The 20,502-nt window shown below is 49.8% G+C and overlaps 1 protein-coding gene across 1 annotated transcript; it reads right to left on the bottom strand.

Moving 5' to 3' along the window:
- Positions 1 to 2,844: 2,844 nt before the first annotated feature.
- On the bottom strand, positions 2,845 to 15,973 carry fan1 (FANCD2 and FANCI associated nuclease 1; the record flags this gene model as incomplete). Its single annotated transcript, XM_080847565.1, has 13 exons — positions 2,845 to 3,434; positions 5,821 to 5,949; positions 6,625 to 6,819; positions 7,510 to 7,613; positions 8,078 to 8,231; positions 9,587 to 9,751; positions 10,255 to 10,374; positions 10,642 to 10,750; positions 10,928 to 11,059; positions 11,211 to 11,447; positions 11,933 to 12,143; positions 12,729 to 12,869; positions 13,696 to 15,973. The coding sequence occupies 13 exons, from the start codon at positions 15,971 to 15,973 to the stop codon at positions 3,297 to 3,299; spliced, it is 4,113 nt and encodes a 1,370-aa protein (XP_080703691.1). The 3' UTR covers positions 2,845 to 3,296.
- Positions 15,974 to 20,502: the final 4,529 nt, after the last annotated feature.

Raw genomic sequence — 20,502 nt, 5'->3', positions numbered from 1 at the left:
TGAAAATGGTACTGGTCTCAGGTAGTGAAGTATAATGCGAGATGCTCTGGGGTAAATTGCGTTATTTAGGTATTTAATGCAGCAATGTCTGTGACTTCCGAAAAAGTGTCCGGTGAACGTAATGCTAGCATTGGTATAGCAACTGTCACCCAAGAGTCATTCAGCAGCCAACATTACGTCAGCCGGCCCCTTTTTGCCATGACAGTACCACACGACACAGGTGCAGTACGTGAGATGGGCACATTTTACCACTGTCTTCCACCAGGGGGCAGTGCACAGAGGCATGATGTTTACTACACTCTTATACTGTAGGCTACTTGGGAAAAGTAAAACATTTAAAGAATCGACTATTCATCTCATCAGGACCATTTCATTATTTATTAAAAATAAAACAGCTTACAGTAACACACCTTTACTTTATTCATTAATTGATTTTTAATAGGCCTATGAGCAGTATCCTAATAATATTCTTTAAAAATAACCCATAGCCCCATAGATCATTTTTCATCAGTCCATGGCTGCAGCTCTATTAGTGTTCCACAGGTAAGGGGTGACTGATAGGCTAACGTGTCCGATATCCAAATATGATTGCATGGACTATTAACCACGTACCCCTCCTCCATATTTAAGCCAGCCAACAGAGTTTGCCGAGCTAGCTATAGTTATAACTATAGCTATAATAATATATTTTTAATTAGTCTTGTTTGTGTTTCTCTCATTCAGGCTTCACCGTCGTCCATGACAGCCTGGGCTCTCTCTCTCTACCACATAGACCTCCTCCATATTTAAGCCAGCCAACGGAGTTTGCGGAGCTAGCTATAAAGCTATAATAATATAGTTAGACATATTCTTGTTTGTGTTTCTCTCATTCAGGCTTCACCGTCGTCCATGACAGCCTGGGCTCTCTCTCTCTACCACATAGACCTCCTCCATATTTAAGCCAGCCAACGGAGTTTGCGGAGCTAGCTATAAAGCTATAATAATATAGTTAGACATATTCTTGTTTGTGTTTCTCTCATTCAGGCTTCACCGTCGTCCATGACAGCCTGGGCTCTCTCAGGCAGGTCCTGGAGGCCCGGATGAAGCTCGAGAGGGACCAGCTCCTGAGGCAGATGAGGCTGAGGGAGGAGAAGGAGGCAGGGGAGGAGGAGAAAGATAGCCAGGGCTGACCGCCGCCCTCCTGGAGGAGGAGAAAGATAGCCAGGGCTGACCATAGATATCCTATTTAAAGGCTAGACGGTGGAGTCTCACGGTGGAGTCTTGAACGTCCGCACAGGAGGCCATCTTGCGACAGGATAGCTTCCTGGAGGGAAATCGAGACATCTAGCCTTTATATAGGATATCTATGGGGCTGAGCACCGCCCTCCTAGAGGAGGGAGGTCCTGGTGCTATCTACACAGGCTCACAAAGGACCTCTGGAAGCGTTACTGCAGTCACACTGTTGCAGGCTCAGAGAAGAGTGTGTGTGTGTATTAACACCACACAGAAGAGAGTGTGTGTGTGGACACAGCTGTGCAGGCTCAGAGAAGAGTGTGTGTGTGTGTATTAACACCTCACAGAAGAGAGTGTGTGTGTGGACACACCTGTGCAGGCTCAGAGAAGAGAGTGTGTGTGTGTGTGTGGACACCTGCGCAGGCTCAGAGGCTCACAGAAGAGAGAGTGTGTGTGTGTGTGTGGACACCTGCGCAGGCCCAGAGGCTCACAGAAGAGAGTGTGTGTGTGTGTGTGTGTGTGTAGACACACCTGCGCAGGTTCAGAGGCTCAGAGGTGAGTTCTGATGCTCGAGTAAGACACACCGACGTAGAATCAATGGAACAGGTGTGTACTTTGGGCACCTACGTTTCACAGAGCTGCACAAAGGAAAGAATGGAGATGGAGGGATGAGGATGCCGGATCACTGCCCTGAGGCCTCAGCCTATACACGAGGCATTGTGTGCTGTCACAACCCAGCCTGGTCTGCCCCGCCCCCTGCTATCAGTGTTCTCTATTCTCCACAGCTGAGTAGCAGAGTCTGGGCAGGTGTGCCGAATGAGGGCTTGATGAGCTCCAGAATAAGAAGGCCTGGGAGCAGTGTGTGAGAGGCTCCCGCTCCTCGACGTTTCGTTATGTTTGTTTGGTTAACATGTGTACACTACTGAGACACCCACTTGCACCACTTTGATTTTATACAATTATACTGACTGTTTCTACTATACATTAATAAATGTCATTTTTACTATATAACCTTGCGTATCGAACTCCTGTTCTTGTCACATGCAAGAGCCAGCTTGTGACAGTGCTCAGCCCTATTACTGCTCTATATCACTGCTCTCAATTACTGCTAAGGGACGTGTGGACATGATTACTGCAGGACGTGTGGACACGAATGTTCGGTTTGTCCTTGCACCTAATTAAGGTTGGAAATCTGGAACTACACTCTCTGTGTTTATCCTTTTCGGAGCTCAACTCTAAGAAGTGAGTGTGTTATGTAGACTTGACTGAATCAGCTGAAGGAGGTTTTTTCATTAGCTTATAGCCTGGCAGTGGATGTGAAGGTCGTCTGTTGAGTCATCGAACGTTGTCATTGAACATTGAACTTTTGTCATTGAACTGGCATTTTATTCAGGCTAGCAGTGAGTGTCCACTCTCGACTCTATGCTTCCAACTACCCACCAACCTCAGTAAGACTTGCAATCAGGTTTCACAATGACAACACACAAGTAGTCAAAGTTACATTTTATTTTACAGTTCAATTCCAATGCATTTTTGTACAAAAAATATATTTGAGATTATTATTTAATTTAAGAGGTCAGCTCTGAAAGACCCCCCCCCCCCAACGCACACACACATTCACGCACCCACACACACACACACAGTTCAGTTTGTTGGTTCACAGATCACAAAGCCATGCGCCTTGACTCACGCCCACAGTACTTCATAAACGTTTCCACAGAGATCTCAGAGCTTCAGCAGCAGATGTAATACATTAACGCAAGGCAGCCCTCTGAGGATGCACCTTAGCATAGTACACACAAGAGGATGGATCTTCTTATGGTACACACAGGAGGTATATGGGTCTGCAAATAATACACACAAGACGACAGGTCTGCATATAATACACACAAGACGACAGGTGTGCATATAATACACACAAGACGACAGGTCTGCATATAATACACACAAGACGACAGGTCTGCATATAATACACACAAGACGACAGGTCTGCATATAATACACACAAGACGACAGGTCTTCGTATCGTACACACAGGAGGTATTTGGTTGGTGAGCGTGGAGCACCTTAACTCCCCGTGCTCCTCAGTCCAGGTGGGCGGAGCGCCCCCCTGTGGCGGTAACGTGACACACCTCCACGTCAGCGCCCCACTTCCGCAGCTCATCCAGCCAGATCTGCTGCTTCTGGGACAGCCGATCATTAGGGCCCTTCACCTCCACCACCTGGAGGAACCACAGCAGGCTCACTTATAACAGGCTCATAGAGGACAGTCATTTCAACACTCACACAGATGACAGTTATCATTTAAACACTCACACAGATGACAGTTATCATTTAAACACTCACACAGATGACAGTTATCATTTAAACACTCGCACAGATGACAGTTATCATTTAAACACTCACACAGCAGAGTCATCAGTTAAACACTCACACAGATGACTGTTATCAGTTAAACAGTCACAAAGATGACTGTTATCATTTAAACACCCACACAGATGACAGTTATCATTTAAACACTCCCACAGATGACAGTTATCATTTAAACACTCACACAACAGTCATCATTTAAACACTCACACAGATGATGGTCATCATTTAAACACTCACACAACAGGCTCACTTTAAACACTCACACAGCAGACTCATCATTGAAACACAGTGTTTGCTTATGGAGAAATGTGTATTACTTGAGATTAAGATTCTTGTGATTTCTGAATGCTTGTGTTTTCCTGATGTACCCAGTGGTATATAAGCACACATGTGAAGAGTCTGGTAGAAATGGCTTAATAAATCCCCAAAAAGTGAAAACAGGTGATATATTATTTTCTTCAGTAAACTGCTTCAGTTTCTGTTCAAAATTAGTTTTAAGTTATTAGTTTAAACTGCAATCGGCAAATATTTCTATATCTCAGAGTGCAGAGTTACATAGGCTGTAATAAAACTGCATATGCTGCATTGAAACTGGAGGAATGCCTCCATCTGAAGGGAGCTGAGAATCCTAAATTATTAATTACACAACTACTTGGCACAGTTTTATTAACATACACTACACTACACAGCCTCCAGGGTCATGAGGAATCATTTCCTGCAGCTGTTTGTGGCCCGCTGTATTCCCCCAGCATGCAGCTGCACACTCTGCCTGCTTCACCCTGTAGCTGCTCTGTGTGCCCTCACCCTGTAGCTGTAGCTGTGTGCCCTCACCCTGTAGCTGTGTGCCCTCACCCTGTAGCTGTGTGCCCTCACCCTGTAGCTGTGTGCCCCCTCACCCTGTAGCTGTGTGCCCTCTCACCCTGTAGCTGTGTGCCCTCAGCCTGTAGCTGCCCTCACCTTGTAGCTGTGTGCCCCCTCACCCTGTGGCTGTGTGCCCCCTCACCCTGTAGCTGCCCTCACCCTGTAGCTGTGTGCCCCCTCACCCTGTAGCTGCCCTCACCCTGTAGCTGTGTGCCCTCACCCTGTGGCTGTGTGCCCCTCACCCTGTATCTGTGTGCCCTCACCCTGTAGCTGTGTGCCCTCACCCTGTGGCTGTGTGCCCCTCACCCTGTATCTGTGTGCCCTCACCCTGTAGCTGTAGCTGTGTGCCCTCTCACCCTGTAGCTGTGTGCCCTCACCCTGTAGCTGTGTGCCCTCTGTAGCTGTGTGCCCCCTCACCCTGTAGCTGTGTGCCCTCTCACCCTGTAGCTGTGTGCCCTCACCCTGTAGCTGTGTGCCCCCTCACCCTGTAGCTGTGTGCCCTCACCCTGTAGCTGTGTGCCCTCAGCCTGTAGCTGTGTGCCCTCACAGCCTGTATCTGTAGCTGTGTGCCCTCACTCTGTAGCTGTGTGCCCTCTCACCCTGTAGCTGTGTGCCCTCACCCTGTAGCTGTGTGCCCTCTCACCCTGTAGCGGTGTGCCCTCACCCTGTAGCTACCCTCACCCTGTAGCTACCCTCACCTTGTAGCTGTGTGCCCTCACCCTGTAGCTGTGTGCCCTCACTCTGTAGCTGTAGCTGTGTGCCCTCACCCTGTAGCTGTGTGCCCTCTCACCTTGTATCTGTGTGCCCTCTCACCTTGTATCTGTGTGCCCTCAGCCTGTAGCTGTGTGCGCCCTCACCCTGTATCTGTATGCCCTCACCCTGTAGCTGTGTGCCCTCACCCTGTAGCTGTAGCTGTGCCCCCTCACCCTGTAGCTGTGTGCCCCCTCACCCTGTAGCTGTGTGCCCTCACCCTGTAGCTGTGTGCCCTCACCATGTAGCTGTGTGCCCTCACCCTGTAGCTGTGTGCCCTCACCCTGTAGCTGTGTGCCTTCACCCTCTAGCTGTGTGCCCTCACCCTGTAGCTGTGTGCCTTCACCCTGTAGCTGTGCCCCCTCACCCTGTAGCTGTGTGCCCTCACCCTGTAGCTGTGTGCCCTCACCTTGTATCTGTGTGCCCTCACCCTGTATCTGTAGCTGTGTGCTCTCTCACCCTGTAGCTGTAGCTGTGTGCCCTCACCCTGTAGCTGTGCCCCCTCACCCTGTAGCTGTGCCCCCTCACCCTGTAGCTGTAGCTGTGTGCCCTCACCCTGTAGCTGTGCCCCCTCACCCTGTAGCTGTGTGCCCTCACCCTGTATCTGTAGCTGTGTGCCCTCACCTTGTAGCTGCAGGTGGCTGTGTTCCACACCACCAGGTCAGGCAGGCCTGCACGGCAGTGTCTGTAGTCTCTGGCCATCCTCAGGATCACCTCAGCCAGGAAGGAGCCGCCCATACACGCCACCAGACCCTGTGTGGAGGGAGGAGAGCAGGACTGATGCACACACACAGCAGGACAGACTTATACATGTGGACATGACCAGCGCACACACACACACACACACACACACACACACACACAAACACACACACAGCAGGACAGACTTATACGTGTGGACATGATCAGCGCACACTCACTCTTTTCAGCTGACCACTGCTGCAGAGATGAGAAGCATTCCCAGTTGACCAGCGCATTCACATACATACAGACTCGCACACACACACACACACACAGAGCTCACCTGAGCCTGCTGCAGAGATGAGAATTATTCCCAGTTGACCAGCACGTGCACATACATACAGACTTGCGCACACACACACACACACACACACACACACACACACACACACACACACACACACACACACACAGCTCACCTGAGCCTGCTGCAGAGATGAGAATCATTCCCAGTTGACCAGCACGTGCACATACATACAGACTCGCGCACACACACACACACACACACACACACACAGCTCACCTGAGCCTGCTGCAGAGATGAGAATCCTTCCCAGTTGACCAGCGCATTCACATACATACAGACTTGCACACACACACACACACACACACACACACACACACACACACACACACACACACACACACACACACACACACACACACACACACACACACACAGCTGACCTGAGCCTGCTGCAGAGATGAGAAGCGTTCCCAGTTGACCAGCGCACACACTCGGCCCTCCTGCCTGTGCCACACGTCAGCCAGCAGCTCCTGCAGGGTTTCCCCCGAGGCCTCACGGACTAGCTGCACGCGTGTCTCGATGGCCTCCCGCCGGTTACCGTAGAAACAATCAGTGTGCAGGTCGAGCGGGCACGTCTGACGAGAGAGAGACGAGAACAGTAAAGAGCAGCACACCTCCACAACTACCCCCAGACCACAGATCTGAAGTCACCACTGACCTGCAGGTGTACTGTAGGTCATGATGGGTCGTGTCTGTGGGTGGCCTATCCAGTACCTGACCTGCAGGTGGACTGTGGGGGGTGTCTGTGGGTGGCCTATCCAGTACCTGACCTGCAGCTGGACTGTGGGTCATGATGGGTCGTGTCTGTGGGTGGCCTATCCAGTACCTGACCAGGTGGACTGTGGGGGGTGTCTGTGGGTGGCCTATCCAGTACCTGACCTGCAGGTGTACTGTAGGTCATGATGGGTCGTGTCTGTGGGTGGCCTATCCAGTACCTGACCTGCAGGTGGACTGTGGGGGGTGTCTGTGGGTGGCCTATCCAGTACCTGACCTGCAGCTGGACTGTGGGTCATGATGGGTCGTGTCTGTGGGTGGCCTATCCAGTACCTGACCTGCAAGTGGTCTGTGGGGGGTGTCTGCTGGTGTGTGTGTCTGTGGGTGGCTCATACAGTACCTGACCAGGTGGACTGTGGGGGGTGTCTGTGGGTGGCCTATCCAGTACCTGACCTGTAGGTGGACTGTGGGTCGTGTCTGTGGCTATCTCATACCTGACCTGCAGGTGGACTGTGTGGGGGGTGTCTGTGGTGTCTGTGGCGGTCTCATACCTGGTAGGGATATCTGAAGACGTCAGGTACTCCCTCCATGAAGATGACGTCCCACATGAGGAGCCCAAACAGGGTGGAGAAGGTGGAGCCCTCACCATGCAGCCCTGCAGGAGAGACGACAGGGGTCAGGGTCACACACACACACACACACACACACACACACACACAGACACACACACAACCTCTTTACCAGGTCTCACACACACACTCATTCACTCACTCACACAACCTCACACACACACACACACACACACAGTCTCATCACCAGGTCTCACACACAACCTGGAGGCTCAGTGTCTGTGGCTAAGAGTGTAATCTGCTTGTGTGTGTGGTGTGCAGCGTCTGTGAGAAATCTGATTGTGAGTGTGTGCACAGCGTCAGCCCTTTAATCTCATGTGTGTGTGCTAATGCTAACACACCCTGGTCAAAGTGTGCTAATGCTAACTCACCCTGGTCTAAGTGTGCTAACGCTAACTCACCCTGGTCAAAGTGTGCTAATGCTAACTCACCCTGGTCAAAGTGTGCTAATATAACTCACCCTGTTCGAAGTGTGCTAACGCTAACTCACCCTGGTCAAAGCCCAGCTGCCTGTAGTGGGCCAGTGCCAGATCCTCCACGGAACACATGATGGTGGCATCGCCCTCCCCATCCGCCGCTGGCAGCAGGAAGACAGATTTACCCATGCCACCCTGGTGCGGGAACATGTGACCCCGGATGGTGACCTGGCCAATCAAACACACAGAACACACATTCAGGAGTGTAACCAGCAGTGAGGGATCCTCTCTGTAATACACAGCTGTGCCCATACTGACTGTGAGGGGAGAGGCACGGTTTTTAGTTTTCCATACCTTCCTCACATTCCACCGAGGTATACGGTATATGACTGTATTTGTATATTTGTGTAAGAAAAAGAAAAACGTAAAAGCTGCGTTGCCTTTGATAGAAGTCATTGTTTTGCATGAAAGGTGCTATTTTAAATAAAGTTTTATTATTATTATTTATTATTATTATTATTGTAGAATGTATTGTCTAGCCTACAATGTTGTGTTTCTACTATACAATTAGCCTACCTTATTAAGTCTGGCTGGGTTCAAATACTTAAAATAATAATAATTAGTAATAATTAGCCCATAGAATACTGCATAGATAAGAGATCCAGATCCTGCCATCGATTCAACATCCCTTGCTGAGAGACCTGATGACTCTACCACAGCGGATACGACACGGATCAGTGAGCTGATAAACAGATGATGTGTGGGTGGTGGTGGCAGACTGGCAGTTGAATAAAATCATGTGGCTGATAGACAGCTTTTGTAGTTGGAAGATAATGTGTGTGTGTGTGTGTGTGTGTGTGTGGCAATCCTTTCATGATTCCACATCCAGTCATATTTAATTGATTAGCTGGGAGACCTACAGAGCAGATATGACCTAATCTGAGCGAAACGTGGCTCTGCATCAGTTCAACAGAAATAGGGAGTCTCTGTATTTTTGCTGGTGTTGAAAATTATACCATGGCAAACTGAGATTCTTTTGAATGAAGAGTGTGTTACAAATAAAATGCATTATTATTATTATTAGTATTATTATAATACCGTGACACTGGCCAAGCCTAAACAGTAGCACACTGGACTGGACCCTGACGCTTCGGGGATGGGAGGCAGGTGTGTGTGTGTGTGTGTGTGTGTGTGTGTGTGTGTGAGTGTGCGTGTGCCTGTGCGTGTGCGTGTGCGTGTGCGTGTGGCGTGTGGCGTGTGCGTGTGCGAGTGCGAGTGTGTGTGTGCCACAGAGGGCCACACCCTGAACCTACAAACACGCAGCTCTGTCCGCTAACCGTTTTTTTGGGGCACACAACCATCTCTTCACAATGTCCCTGTCCCCATCAAGAAGTGGAACAGATGAACTTGATGAACATTTATTGTTAGAAGTCCAGAATAGTGTTACGATTGCCATCTCTTACTCAAGCATCAAACAGCATAACAGTTAACAGCCTGAATTTTTATTTTATTTTGCCCATTATGCAGACTGGTTAACCTTTTCGACGATAACAAAAATAAATATTCAATGTCCCCAGACTCACGTGAGGGACGTCGTTGACGTGGATGCTGGGCATGTCTCTGAGGAGGAGGCGGTACTTCTTCAGGCTCGGCGACTCCCTCATCCTGTCGGCCCGTTGCTGCAGAGCCAGCTGGTGGCCGGTCCGGACCAGCGGGTCCGAGAGCCCGTCCCGGATCGCACCGATAGCCTGCGGTGTGGAAAACGCAACAGGGACAATATGAGCGGACCGAGCGGACCGACTTTAAGTGCATTTCATTGGATATCTACCAAGGAAAGCTCAATCTACAGTACTTCAGAGACCAGACCTACACCCAGGCCAGAGAAACCAGCTCAGTGAACTGCCTCACCACCACCATATGCTGAAGACTGCAAATATCAATTACACCTTCATAGTTTTTTTACTACAAATAACTTTTGAAAACAACACTTAAGAAATATACCTACATTTGAAAACATTTCTGATGAGTTATTCAGTGTCTTGGCAGATTCTGTACCTGTTTACTGTATTGGCTAATTCAGTACCTGTTCAGTGTCTTGACTGATGCTGTACCTGTTCAGTGTCTTGGCTGATGCTGTACCTGTTCAGTGTCTTGGCTGATGCTGTACTTGTTTAGTGTCTTGGCTGATGTTGTACCTGTTCAGTGTCTTGGCTGATGCTGTACCTGTTCAGTGTCTTGGCTGATGCTGTACCTGTTCGTGGTGTTTGAGGTGCTGCTGAAGGTTCAGGGCAAGGCGGTCCCACCAGCGCCCCCTGCTGTCTGGACAGTAGACTGACTGGGCCAGTAAAGACCTCAACTCTGCCACAGCCTCCTGCACAGAGCAGAGTCATAACATCAGATGACATATTTCAATCCATACGGTATGACTTAAAATGTACTCAGAGATATTTATGAATCTATTTATTAATTGTTATTTATTATTATTTAGCTGTGGAAGATAATGTTCACAGCATCCTACGTTTTTTTTAGCTGTCTACTGCTGCCTCTACGTCTCGTTGTCTTTGTGACAATGACAATAAAGTACTTTGAACTTTGACACAGCTTGCCTCAATGCAGCCGTGAGAGTTAGTGTGCCCACCTCATAACGCTTTAACCTCTGGAGGATCTCCACGCCACGAGACATGATGCGAGTGTAGCTCCACCCTACAGTAAAGGACCGCAGAAATACCGGCAGGTCCTCTTCATGTCTGTACACACACACACACACACACACACACACACACACACACACACACACACACACACACACACACACACAGTAAAACAACAAGGATACATTTATCAGCTGAGCACTTATTTACAAACACACAGAAAGTGTAGATGAATGGTTGCCATGTGTAGATGAATGGTTGCCATGTCCTTACTGGAAGTCCCCACTCTCCCACAGCTCCTGCCAGGTTGCCTTGGCAGCGGTGTAAAGCCCCAGGGCGTCCTCCCAGCTGCCTGACTGCATTGCTGAGGCCACCTCCTGCAGGCAGCGCATGGCCACCTCGTACCTGAGGGGGTTGCAGAGAGAGGGCCCGTCACAAACACTGGTAGCAGTCCACACACACACACTGAACAATTAACACCAGACACCCCCCACCACACACACACACACACACACACACACGCACACACAGACACACACACACACACCCCACTTACCTGATGAGGTCGTCCCTGTGGCGAAACACTCTGGCCTTGCGATGGACGGTGTACTTTGGGAAGGCCAGCTGTCCTGAGTTGACCAGCAGGATGGTGTAGAGCTGACCCTGCCCCCCCCCGGCGGCCGACGTCTCATCGTCCAGCGCCTCCGTCAGCGAGAACAGCAGCAGCAGCCGAGAGAACACGGCACGCGGACACACAGCCAGACGCACACACTGCCCGGCCAGCTGCCTGGCTCTGTACCAGCACAGGGAGAGAGGGAGAGGAAGAGGGAGGGAGAGATGGAGGGAGAGAGGGAGGGAGGAAGGGAGAGAAAGAGGGAGAGAGAGGGAGAGAATTTAACAATTTAACTTTAAAGGATTTCATATTCCCGAGACTTAAGTCAGATGTGCATCACTGGTGGCCAGTCTGAGGGCAGAGTGCATCTGTTCCCACCCCACCTCTTCAGGATAACCGCCCCAGTGTTACGGTCCTGTTACCACCCAACCTCTTCAGGATAACTGCCCCCATGCTGCTGTTCTGTTACCACCCAACCTCTTCAGGATAACTGCCCCCATGCTGCTGTTCTGTTACCACCCAACCTCTTCAGGATAACTGCCCCCATGCTGCTGTTCTGTTACCACCCCACCTCTTCAGGATAACTGCCCCCGTGCTGCTGTTCTGTTACCACCCCACCTCTTCAGGATAACTGCCCCAGTGCTGCTGTTCTGTTACCACCTCACCTCTTCAGGATAACTGCCCCCGTGCTGCTGTTCTTCCCCGGGGCAGAGGGAAAGAGCGAGCGCTGCCTGCCCAGCTTCAGCAGCCCCTCCACCAGCTGTTGCCTCTGGCTGCTGGAGCTGCCCCCAGCCAGGTGCAGCGTCTTGGCCAGGCTCTTCAGCTCTGGAGCGGGGAGGACCTCCAGCACCTCCCCCAGGTCCTGGAGCTCGCTCTCTGGGAACACACACACACACACACACAACACACACGGCTGTTCCTTTAACTGTAGAGCAAGGAGTAAACAACCCAAGGTCATGGGTACATACCCAGGGATGGCACATACTGATGGTCTGCACTGTACGGTTGTCTTGGATAAAAGTCTGTTCTTAAAGTGTGTGCTAAAAGTGTGTTTAAAGTGTGTGCTAAAAGAACAAATTAATAGAATGTTTGCGTACGGCACTCTGCCGTACGCAAACACTCAAACACACTCTCTCAGGGCAGAAGACACACTCTCTCAGGGCAGAATACACACTCTCTCAGGGCAGAAGACACACTCTCTTGGGCAGAAAACACACTCTCTCAGGGCAGAATACACACTCTCTCAGGACAGAAGCCACACTCTCTGGCAGAATACACACTCTCTCAGGACAGAAGACACCATCTTTCAGGGCAGAAAACGCACTCTCTCTTGTAAAAGACGCACTCTCAGGCAGAAGACCCAATCTTTCAGGGAAGAATACACACTCTCTCAGGGCAGAAGACATACTCCTACTGGGGCACGACACAAATGATGGGCATGACTCGTGTGGCGCTGCTCACCGCCCTGCAGCAAGCCTGCCTCCACCAGCTCCTCCGCCACAGGCCCCAGATCAGCGCTGATCTCTGCGTAGTCCAGCTTCTCCACCTGCAACCACTTCAGCTTCCTCTGGAACAGCCTGACGTACAGCATCTGCCCTGGGCCTGAGGGAACCACCAGCAGAGGCTCAGACAATGGAGATGCCCCTACAGACAGTGTCTTAAAAGCTGACAATGCAGGTTCAGACTACAGTACTAGCTAGGGTTAGGGTTAGGTATACCGTCCGTACAGCATCTGCCCTGGGCCTGAGGAGACACCACACTTAGTATTTTAGCAGACGCTTTTATCCAAGGCGACTTACAAGGATGTATACACATTTTTAACATTTACACTGATGGCACACTGCACATCAGGAGCAATTAGGTGTTCAGTGTCTTGCTAAACAACTTCTCTTCCTCCTGTACCAGCAGAGGCTCAGACAATGGAGATTCCCCTACAGACAGTGTCTTAAAAGCTGACAATGCAGGTTCAGACTACAGTACTAGCTAGGGTTAGGGTTAGGTATACCGTCCGTACAGCATCTGCCCTGGGCCTGAGGGAACACCACATTTAGTATTTTAGCAGACGCTTTTATCCAAAGCGACCTACAAGGATGTATACACATTTTTTAACATTTACACTGATGGCACACTGCACATCAGGAGCAATTAGGGGTTCAGTGTCTTGCTAAACAACTTCTCTTCCTCCTGTACCACTGTCGCCAGTCACCAGCAGATGCTCAGACAATGGAAATGGCCGTACAGACAGTGTCTTAAAAGCTGACAATGCAGGTTCAGACTACAGTTCTAGCTAGGGTTAGGGTTCGGTATACTGGCCTTGTTTCTTCTGTAAAGACTGCAGTATTTCACTGCTATAATGCACATTCCTACTACCTCACTAGAAACACTACGAGACACATTTACAGTAAAATGGAGGAAGCTTCAGGCCCACCTGAGAGCTGCTGGAAGCCGTGGATGGATGCCAGGTCTTCCTGGTTGAAGAGAAGCCGATCGTCCTCGTGCTCCAGCACCGCCTCCAGCACCGACAGGAAGTTCCTGAGGTAATACGGCTTCCGTAAGGACCCTGACGTTCCCGCCTTGGCATGTGTGGCGTCAGTGCTGGACTTCGGACGCTCCGACTGAGATGTTCCTGATTGTCTCTTCTCTGTGGACTCAGAGCTCTGCTCCTGATGAAGAGGCAGCTCTGCTCTCCGCACAGTGTGGGACGCCTGCTCACTGCTCCGACTGGCCGAGGGAGATTCTGCCTGGCCAACACTCTCGCTGGGTGCTGTCTGGCCAACACCATCGCTGGGTGCTGTCTGGCCAACACCATCGCTGGGTGCTGTCTGGCCAACACCATCGCTGGGTGCTGTCTGGCCAACACCATCGCTGGGTGCTGTCTGGTCAACACTCTTGCTGGGTGCTGCCTGGTCAACACCATCGCTGGGTGCTGCCTGGCCAACACCATCGCTCGGTGCTGTCTGGCCAAGCCTCTCGCTGGGTGCTGTCTGGCCAAGCCTCTCGCTGGGTGCTGTCTGGCCAAGCCTCTCGCTGGGTGCTGTCTGGCCAAGCCTCTCGCTGGGTGCTGTCTGGCCAACGCTCTCACTGGGTGCTGTCTGGTCAAGCCTCTCGCTGGGTACTGCATGGCCAAGCCTCTCGCTGGGTGCTGCATGGCCAACACCTTCGCTGGGTGAGCCCTGGCCAAGCCTCTCGCTGGGTGCTGCCTGGCCAACACCATCTCTGGGTGCTGTCTGCTGGAGTTCTGTTCCCCTCAAAGTGCTGGAGGAGTCCCGCTCGTTACGCGTACCCAGTCCTGCGGTGGACGCCTGCTCACTGCTCTGACTGTCTGAGGGGGCTTCTCTCTGTGTGATGCTCTCAGTGGGTGCTGCCTGCTGGGGGCAGGTGACAGGGGAGGCTCTCTCATGTCTGGCTCTCTTGCTGAGTTTGGACTTAGGTGTGTCAGACACGCTCCTTACAGTCACTTCCGTCGACCTCCTTTTGAATGAGGAAGACTTGCTGCAGTCACCATCTCTGGCTGCTGCCTGGTCGACACCATCTCTGGCTGCTGCCTGGCCAACACCATCGCTGGCTGCTGCCTGGCCAACATCATCTCTGGGTGCTGCCTGGCCAACACCATCGCTGGCTGCTGCCTGGCCAACACCATCGCTGGCTGCTGCCTGGCCAACACCATCGCTGGGTGCTGCCTGCTGGAGCTCTGTTCTCCTCACAGTGCTGGAGGAGTCCCGCTCGTTACGCGTACCCAGGCGTGAGGTGGGCACCTGCTCACTGCTCTGACTGTCTGAGGGGGCTTCTCTCTGTGTGATGCTCTCAGTGGGTTCTGCCTGCTGGGGGCCACTCTCATGTCTGGCTCTCTTGCTGAGTTTGGACTTAAGTGCACGTGTGACAGACCCGCTCCTTACAGTCAATTCCGTCGACCTCCTTTTCAATGAGGAAGACTTGCTGCAGTCAACAGAAGTGGCGTGTGATGAATGTGATTTTACAACTCCAAGGTCCGGCTCTTGTTGTTGTTCACAAACAGTTTGTTTCTGAGAGGAGAACCGTTCTGAGGTATTTACTGGTGAGCATTTTGGCTCTGTGGAAACCTCTAATTGATTTTCTTTTTGAGAGTTGTTCAGCTCACCATTTTCTCGGGCTTCCCCTTCTGCGCCGCCTGTCTGCCTTGTTTTTATTTTGTCTAAGACCGTCAGGGCCTTTCCAGAGAGTCTGGAAGACAGGCTGCCAAGGCTGACGTTTTTGACCACTTTAGCCTGGTTTGTGACTTCCCCTAAATCCACCTCCTGTTTAGGTTGTTGTTTTTGTACACACTGCTTTTCAAAGTAAGGACTGGCCTTAAGTTCACCTGTCTGATCAGGTGACTTTGACCCGGTCTGCAGGACAAGCGTCCTCCTGCAGGCACGCTGAGGTGACAGGGGCGCTGCCGCGCTTTTCGGCTCCTGGCTGGACACCAGCATGTGCTCGTGCTCATTCTCCTGACGGAACTTCTGACACTGGGTGTCGATGTGTTCGTTGATCTTGAAGCGAGGCACGAGCTCGTCGCACACAGGGCATGGCAGTTTACTGGGTGGCGTATTGCTGAAGAATGAGGTGATGGTACCCGCTTTCGGACTGCCGTCCCCGGCATGGCTGTTACCTCTCTTTCTCCTCGTCAAAGACAGACTCCGCCGAGGTTGCGATCCTTTTTCACACAGTGACCGACGTCTATCTGCCATAAGCCTTGAATTATTTATGTTTTCTTTAAAAGAGGTAAGGACCACATGTTGCAGACGTTAACTATATCTATGACTGTCCTCCAATCAGTCCTACTCAGTGTATGGCAAAGCACTTAAGACATCCACCTGTCAAATGCACAAAATACACCCGATCAAATACACAAGGACATTTCCATAAAACGCACAGGAAGGGACGTAAATGGACTTAAAAGCTTCAGAACTTCGGTGACAGACTTCAAATTAAGTAGCAAGTAAGATGCTGTGACACTAGATAACAAGCCGTTTAACGTTATGCCTCCTCTCTCCAGTGAAAGTTGAAAAGAGTTAAGCATAATTACGTAGCCTATGTCTTTTAGAAGCATAGATCCAGACTGCGAACTCCTGAGGTTAAGCTCAGTCTTTAGGTAGTTATCTAGCAAGCTAACTAGAAAACGCAGCCCAATAAGTAACAACGTCGTTAGCAACTGCAATGATTTAAGATAGACCACATAAACACGGGGTCAGGAAAACTGGCTACATTTATACTGCAGCCAACATTAGTTTAAAGGATAACAAACAAATGCTACTACCGTCTCTATTATGGTAATGTTGATGCAAAAGTCTACGTTAAAAGCTGCAAAGTCTTCCTCCCTGTCACACTCGGGTCGGTCCTGCTTCAGAGTGACTGAAAGGCAGCAGTAATCGAGCAACGATCGTCAGTTTCAGACGTAAGTAATCAATTGATTTGTTTTGTTTATCATTTTAATGCTTATTATTAGTTAAAATTCCAATAGCCTTCTGGAAATATAGTGTCTTATTCAGCAACATTTTATCGCATTGATCAGGCCTAAGAACAGGACCTCATCATCACTCTCATTGAATAGGCTCTATTAACTAACAATTACAATCTTTTAAGCAATGTAATTAAATGAATAGAGCGTTATGGAGCTCGGACGTGTAACCAATCAAAGCAACTGTGTATATGGGTGTATTGGGCGTACTGTACATAGGCTACTGATGTAATCAGTCGATCAGACTCGCTATCCCGACAAGGATGCTCCTTGGCCGAGAATTGTTACACAGATTCCCGGGCAGACGCTCCTTCGTCTCCAAAAAAAATCTTCAGGTTCCGGGGTGTTTTCTCAATAGATGCTTTATGCACTAAAGCAAGTCTTACACATCGTGTTCACTCAACCCATTGAGAACTCCAGAACGATTCTGGTAAGGCATCTGGCGTGTTTTTCCGTCCGTTTCCCACCGATATGACATTAATATGGGGCATGGGGTTTATTATTGTGCGCACATGATTTGGAGTGTGTGGGGGTCCGCTGCTTTAATGGTGAATTGGCCAAGTGCTTGTTCGCCACCGATCATATAACCAGTAGCTAACATAACAACACAGTGTGTGCACATCAAATTATTTTCATTCATGTGCACCAGCAGAACGTACTGGGTATTCTGTTGACATCATATGTATTTGAAGGGTGACGGTTTGATTGCAACGATACAAAAATAGTTGTCCACAGCGTAGCCCATAATAGCTTGCACATGATAGTTTTGTAAAGGCCTCTCTGTTAGAATTCACGTATGCCTATTTTAGGCTGTTAGATGACTATAAACGTGTAATTGAATGTGTGTTGATGTGTGTGCGTGTTCGTGTGTGCAGGTGTGTGTGTATGAAGGGTATGTGTGTGTGCGCACGCGTGTGTTATTATCACGTATTATTAGTATATTGATGTATCATCTATTGATCTAAATGGGAAAATCTCTACATCAGCATCCTCTTGTGATTGGCTCCGCTTGAGGTTGCGGCAGGCAGTGTGGCGTTTGGCGTTTGAGCTAGTCGCCAAACCTTCCGTGTCTCATCCTTACTTTACTGGCCTTCCTAATGCTTTGATCTGTTTGTCAGAGGGAGAAATGTATGAACTGTCTGAGGGCAGTGGTGTAGTCCAGCGTATACGCAGGTATACGGAGTATACCCACTTATTTTTCAGTCAGCAGTGGGTATACACTTCTCAAAACAGGGCGTTTATTCTGTGCTGTAAGGGCTGCTTACAAAAAAAAAATACTCAAAAAATGAAGAGTATAACCACTTCTCCAGGGACCACTACACCATTGTCTGTCAGTGTGCTGGCCAGAATGGCAACACATTCAGGACAGAGGTCTACATAGTCCAGTCAATACAGAGTTGTTATGTCTCTGGCACCACAGGCCTCTGGCATCTACTATGGCACAGGGCCCTGTGTCAGAGCTATGCTTCATTTCAGATGGAGATGCTGGGGCTGGTCAAGCTCTGTGTGAGAGGTTTAGTGATGGGCGGGCGGGCGGGGGGGGGGGGGGGGGGTGTATTCCTCAGAGGCATGCTTGAGAGCATAGGGATAATCACTGATCCTCGCCTGTGGTCTGCCTGTGTGGAGGATGACTGGACATGTCGGACTCGGCAGTGACGACACCGCTGAAGAACTCAGCAGTCCTAAGACAATCACACTCACACTCACTCACACACACTTCTCCCGAGAGTAACATGCCCTGCCTCAAATGCCTCCACATATTTCTCACAGAGAGATTTTCCATTGGTGTGTGTGTGTGTGTGTGTGTGTTCACTGCTTCCCTTCTTGTTCTGCGGGTGTTCTGTAGGCACTGTGTTCTGATTGGCTGTAGGCTCCTGGAGTGTGCTGTGTTGACACCCCGGATCCTCATCTGAGTGTGTGTGTGTGTGTGTGTGTGTGTGTGTGTGTGTGTGTGCGCGGTGCTTTGCAGTCATTAGCAGCGCTTAAAGTCCAGTGTTCATCCAGCGCCACTCATTAGTACTGAAGACTCTTGGACAACAGAGCAGCATTTGCATTTCGATGAGACAGCAGGTCCTACTGGACCGGGCTGGGGCTCTGCATTTCCTCAGTGGAGAGAAAACATCCCCCTTAGAACATGTTTTATTTATTGGAACTAGAACATGGCTGCACCGAAAGAGCCGACGTTTATGCGGTTCCCTCGACTCAGCCCTGACTGAAGAGCGTATGTTCTTGCTGTTCCCTTGGTTCCCCCTTGGCTGGTGTTGAAGAGCGTATGTTCTTGCGGTTCCCTTGGTTCCCCCTTGGCTGGTGTTTAAGAGCGTAAGTTCTTGCGGTTCCCTTGGTTCCCCCTTGGCTGGTGTTGAAGAGCGTAAGTTCTTGCGGTTCCCTTGGTTCCCCCTTGGCTGGTGTTAAAGAGCGTAAGTTCTTGCGGTTCCCTTGGTTCCCCCTTGGCTGGTGTTAAAGAGCGTAAGTTCTTGCGGTTCCCTTGGTTCCCCCTTGGCTGGTGTTAAAGAGCGTAAGTTCTTGCGGTTCCCTTGGTTCCCCCTTGGCTGGTGTTAAAGAGCGTAAGTTCTTGCGGTTCCCTTGGTTCCCCCTTGGCTGGTGTTAAAGAGCGTAAGTTCTTGCGGTTCCCTTGGTTCCCCCTTGGCTGGTGTTGAAGAGCGGAAGTTCTTGCGGTTCCCTTGGTTCCCCCTTGGCTGGTGTTAAAGAGCGTAAGTTCTTGTGGTTCCCTCGGTTCAGCCTTGGCTATAATTGAAAAGCGTACAAAGGTTGAGAGCCACATATGATCTCTCATCCGGAGCATGAATGCCTCTAGAGTTCACATTCTGAGCCCTACATTTTCCTCATGAAAAATAAAGAATCCATCTATCTATCTACCTGAGCTTTATCACTAAGGATAAATAAAGTATCATCTATCTATCTATCTATCTGAGCTTATTTACACTGGAAATATCATAACTCCTCAGCTTCAGGCAGAGCAGATATTCTGTTGAATCAGTACAACACAGATACAATCATAACTCTTCAGTTTCATGTAGAGCAGATATTCTGTTGAATCAGTACAACACAGATACAATCATAACTCTTCAGCTTCATGTAGAGCAGATATTCTGTTGAATCAGTACAACACAGATACAATCATAACTCTTCAGCTTCAGGTGGAACACTTCTGATATTCTGTTGTGATTTTAGGCACCACAGACATTTACGCGCACAGATGTTAACACTCGCAGACGTTTATAGTCACACATGTTTTACACACACAGACATATACAGTCACAGACATTTACACACACAGTCTTTAAGACTCACACACGTTTACATACAGTCTTTAAGACTCACAGACGTTTAAACACACACAGTCTTTAAGACTTACTGACGTTTGCACACACAGACGTTTGCATTCACAGACGTTCACACTCACAGATGTTTGCATTCACAGACGTTTGCCCACACAGAATTTCGCACACACAGACGTTTGCACGTACAGATGTTTGCATTCACAGACGTTTACCCTCACAGATGTTTGCATTACAGACTTTTGCACACACAGACGTTTGCACGCACAGATGTTTGCATTCACAGGACTCACAGGCTGCCTCTGGCTCGGCTTCAGTAGCTGTGCCCTGTGTCTTGCCTGTGGTGAAGGGGGATCAATGGGCAGCAGCCGATGGCTTAGTGGAGGGACAAAGTCTGTGCGGTCTCCACAATCTGCTCCCACACATCGATAGCATACTAATGAACCCCCTCTATTCTATC

The sequence above is a fragment of the Sprattus sprattus genome (genome assembly GCF_963457725.1).
Source record: "Sprattus sprattus genome assembly, chromosome: 11".
Lineage (NCBI taxonomy): Eukaryota > Metazoa > Chordata > Actinopteri > Clupeiformes > Clupeidae > Sprattus > Sprattus sprattus.
This window is presented reverse-complemented; position numbering and strand designations above follow the sequence as displayed.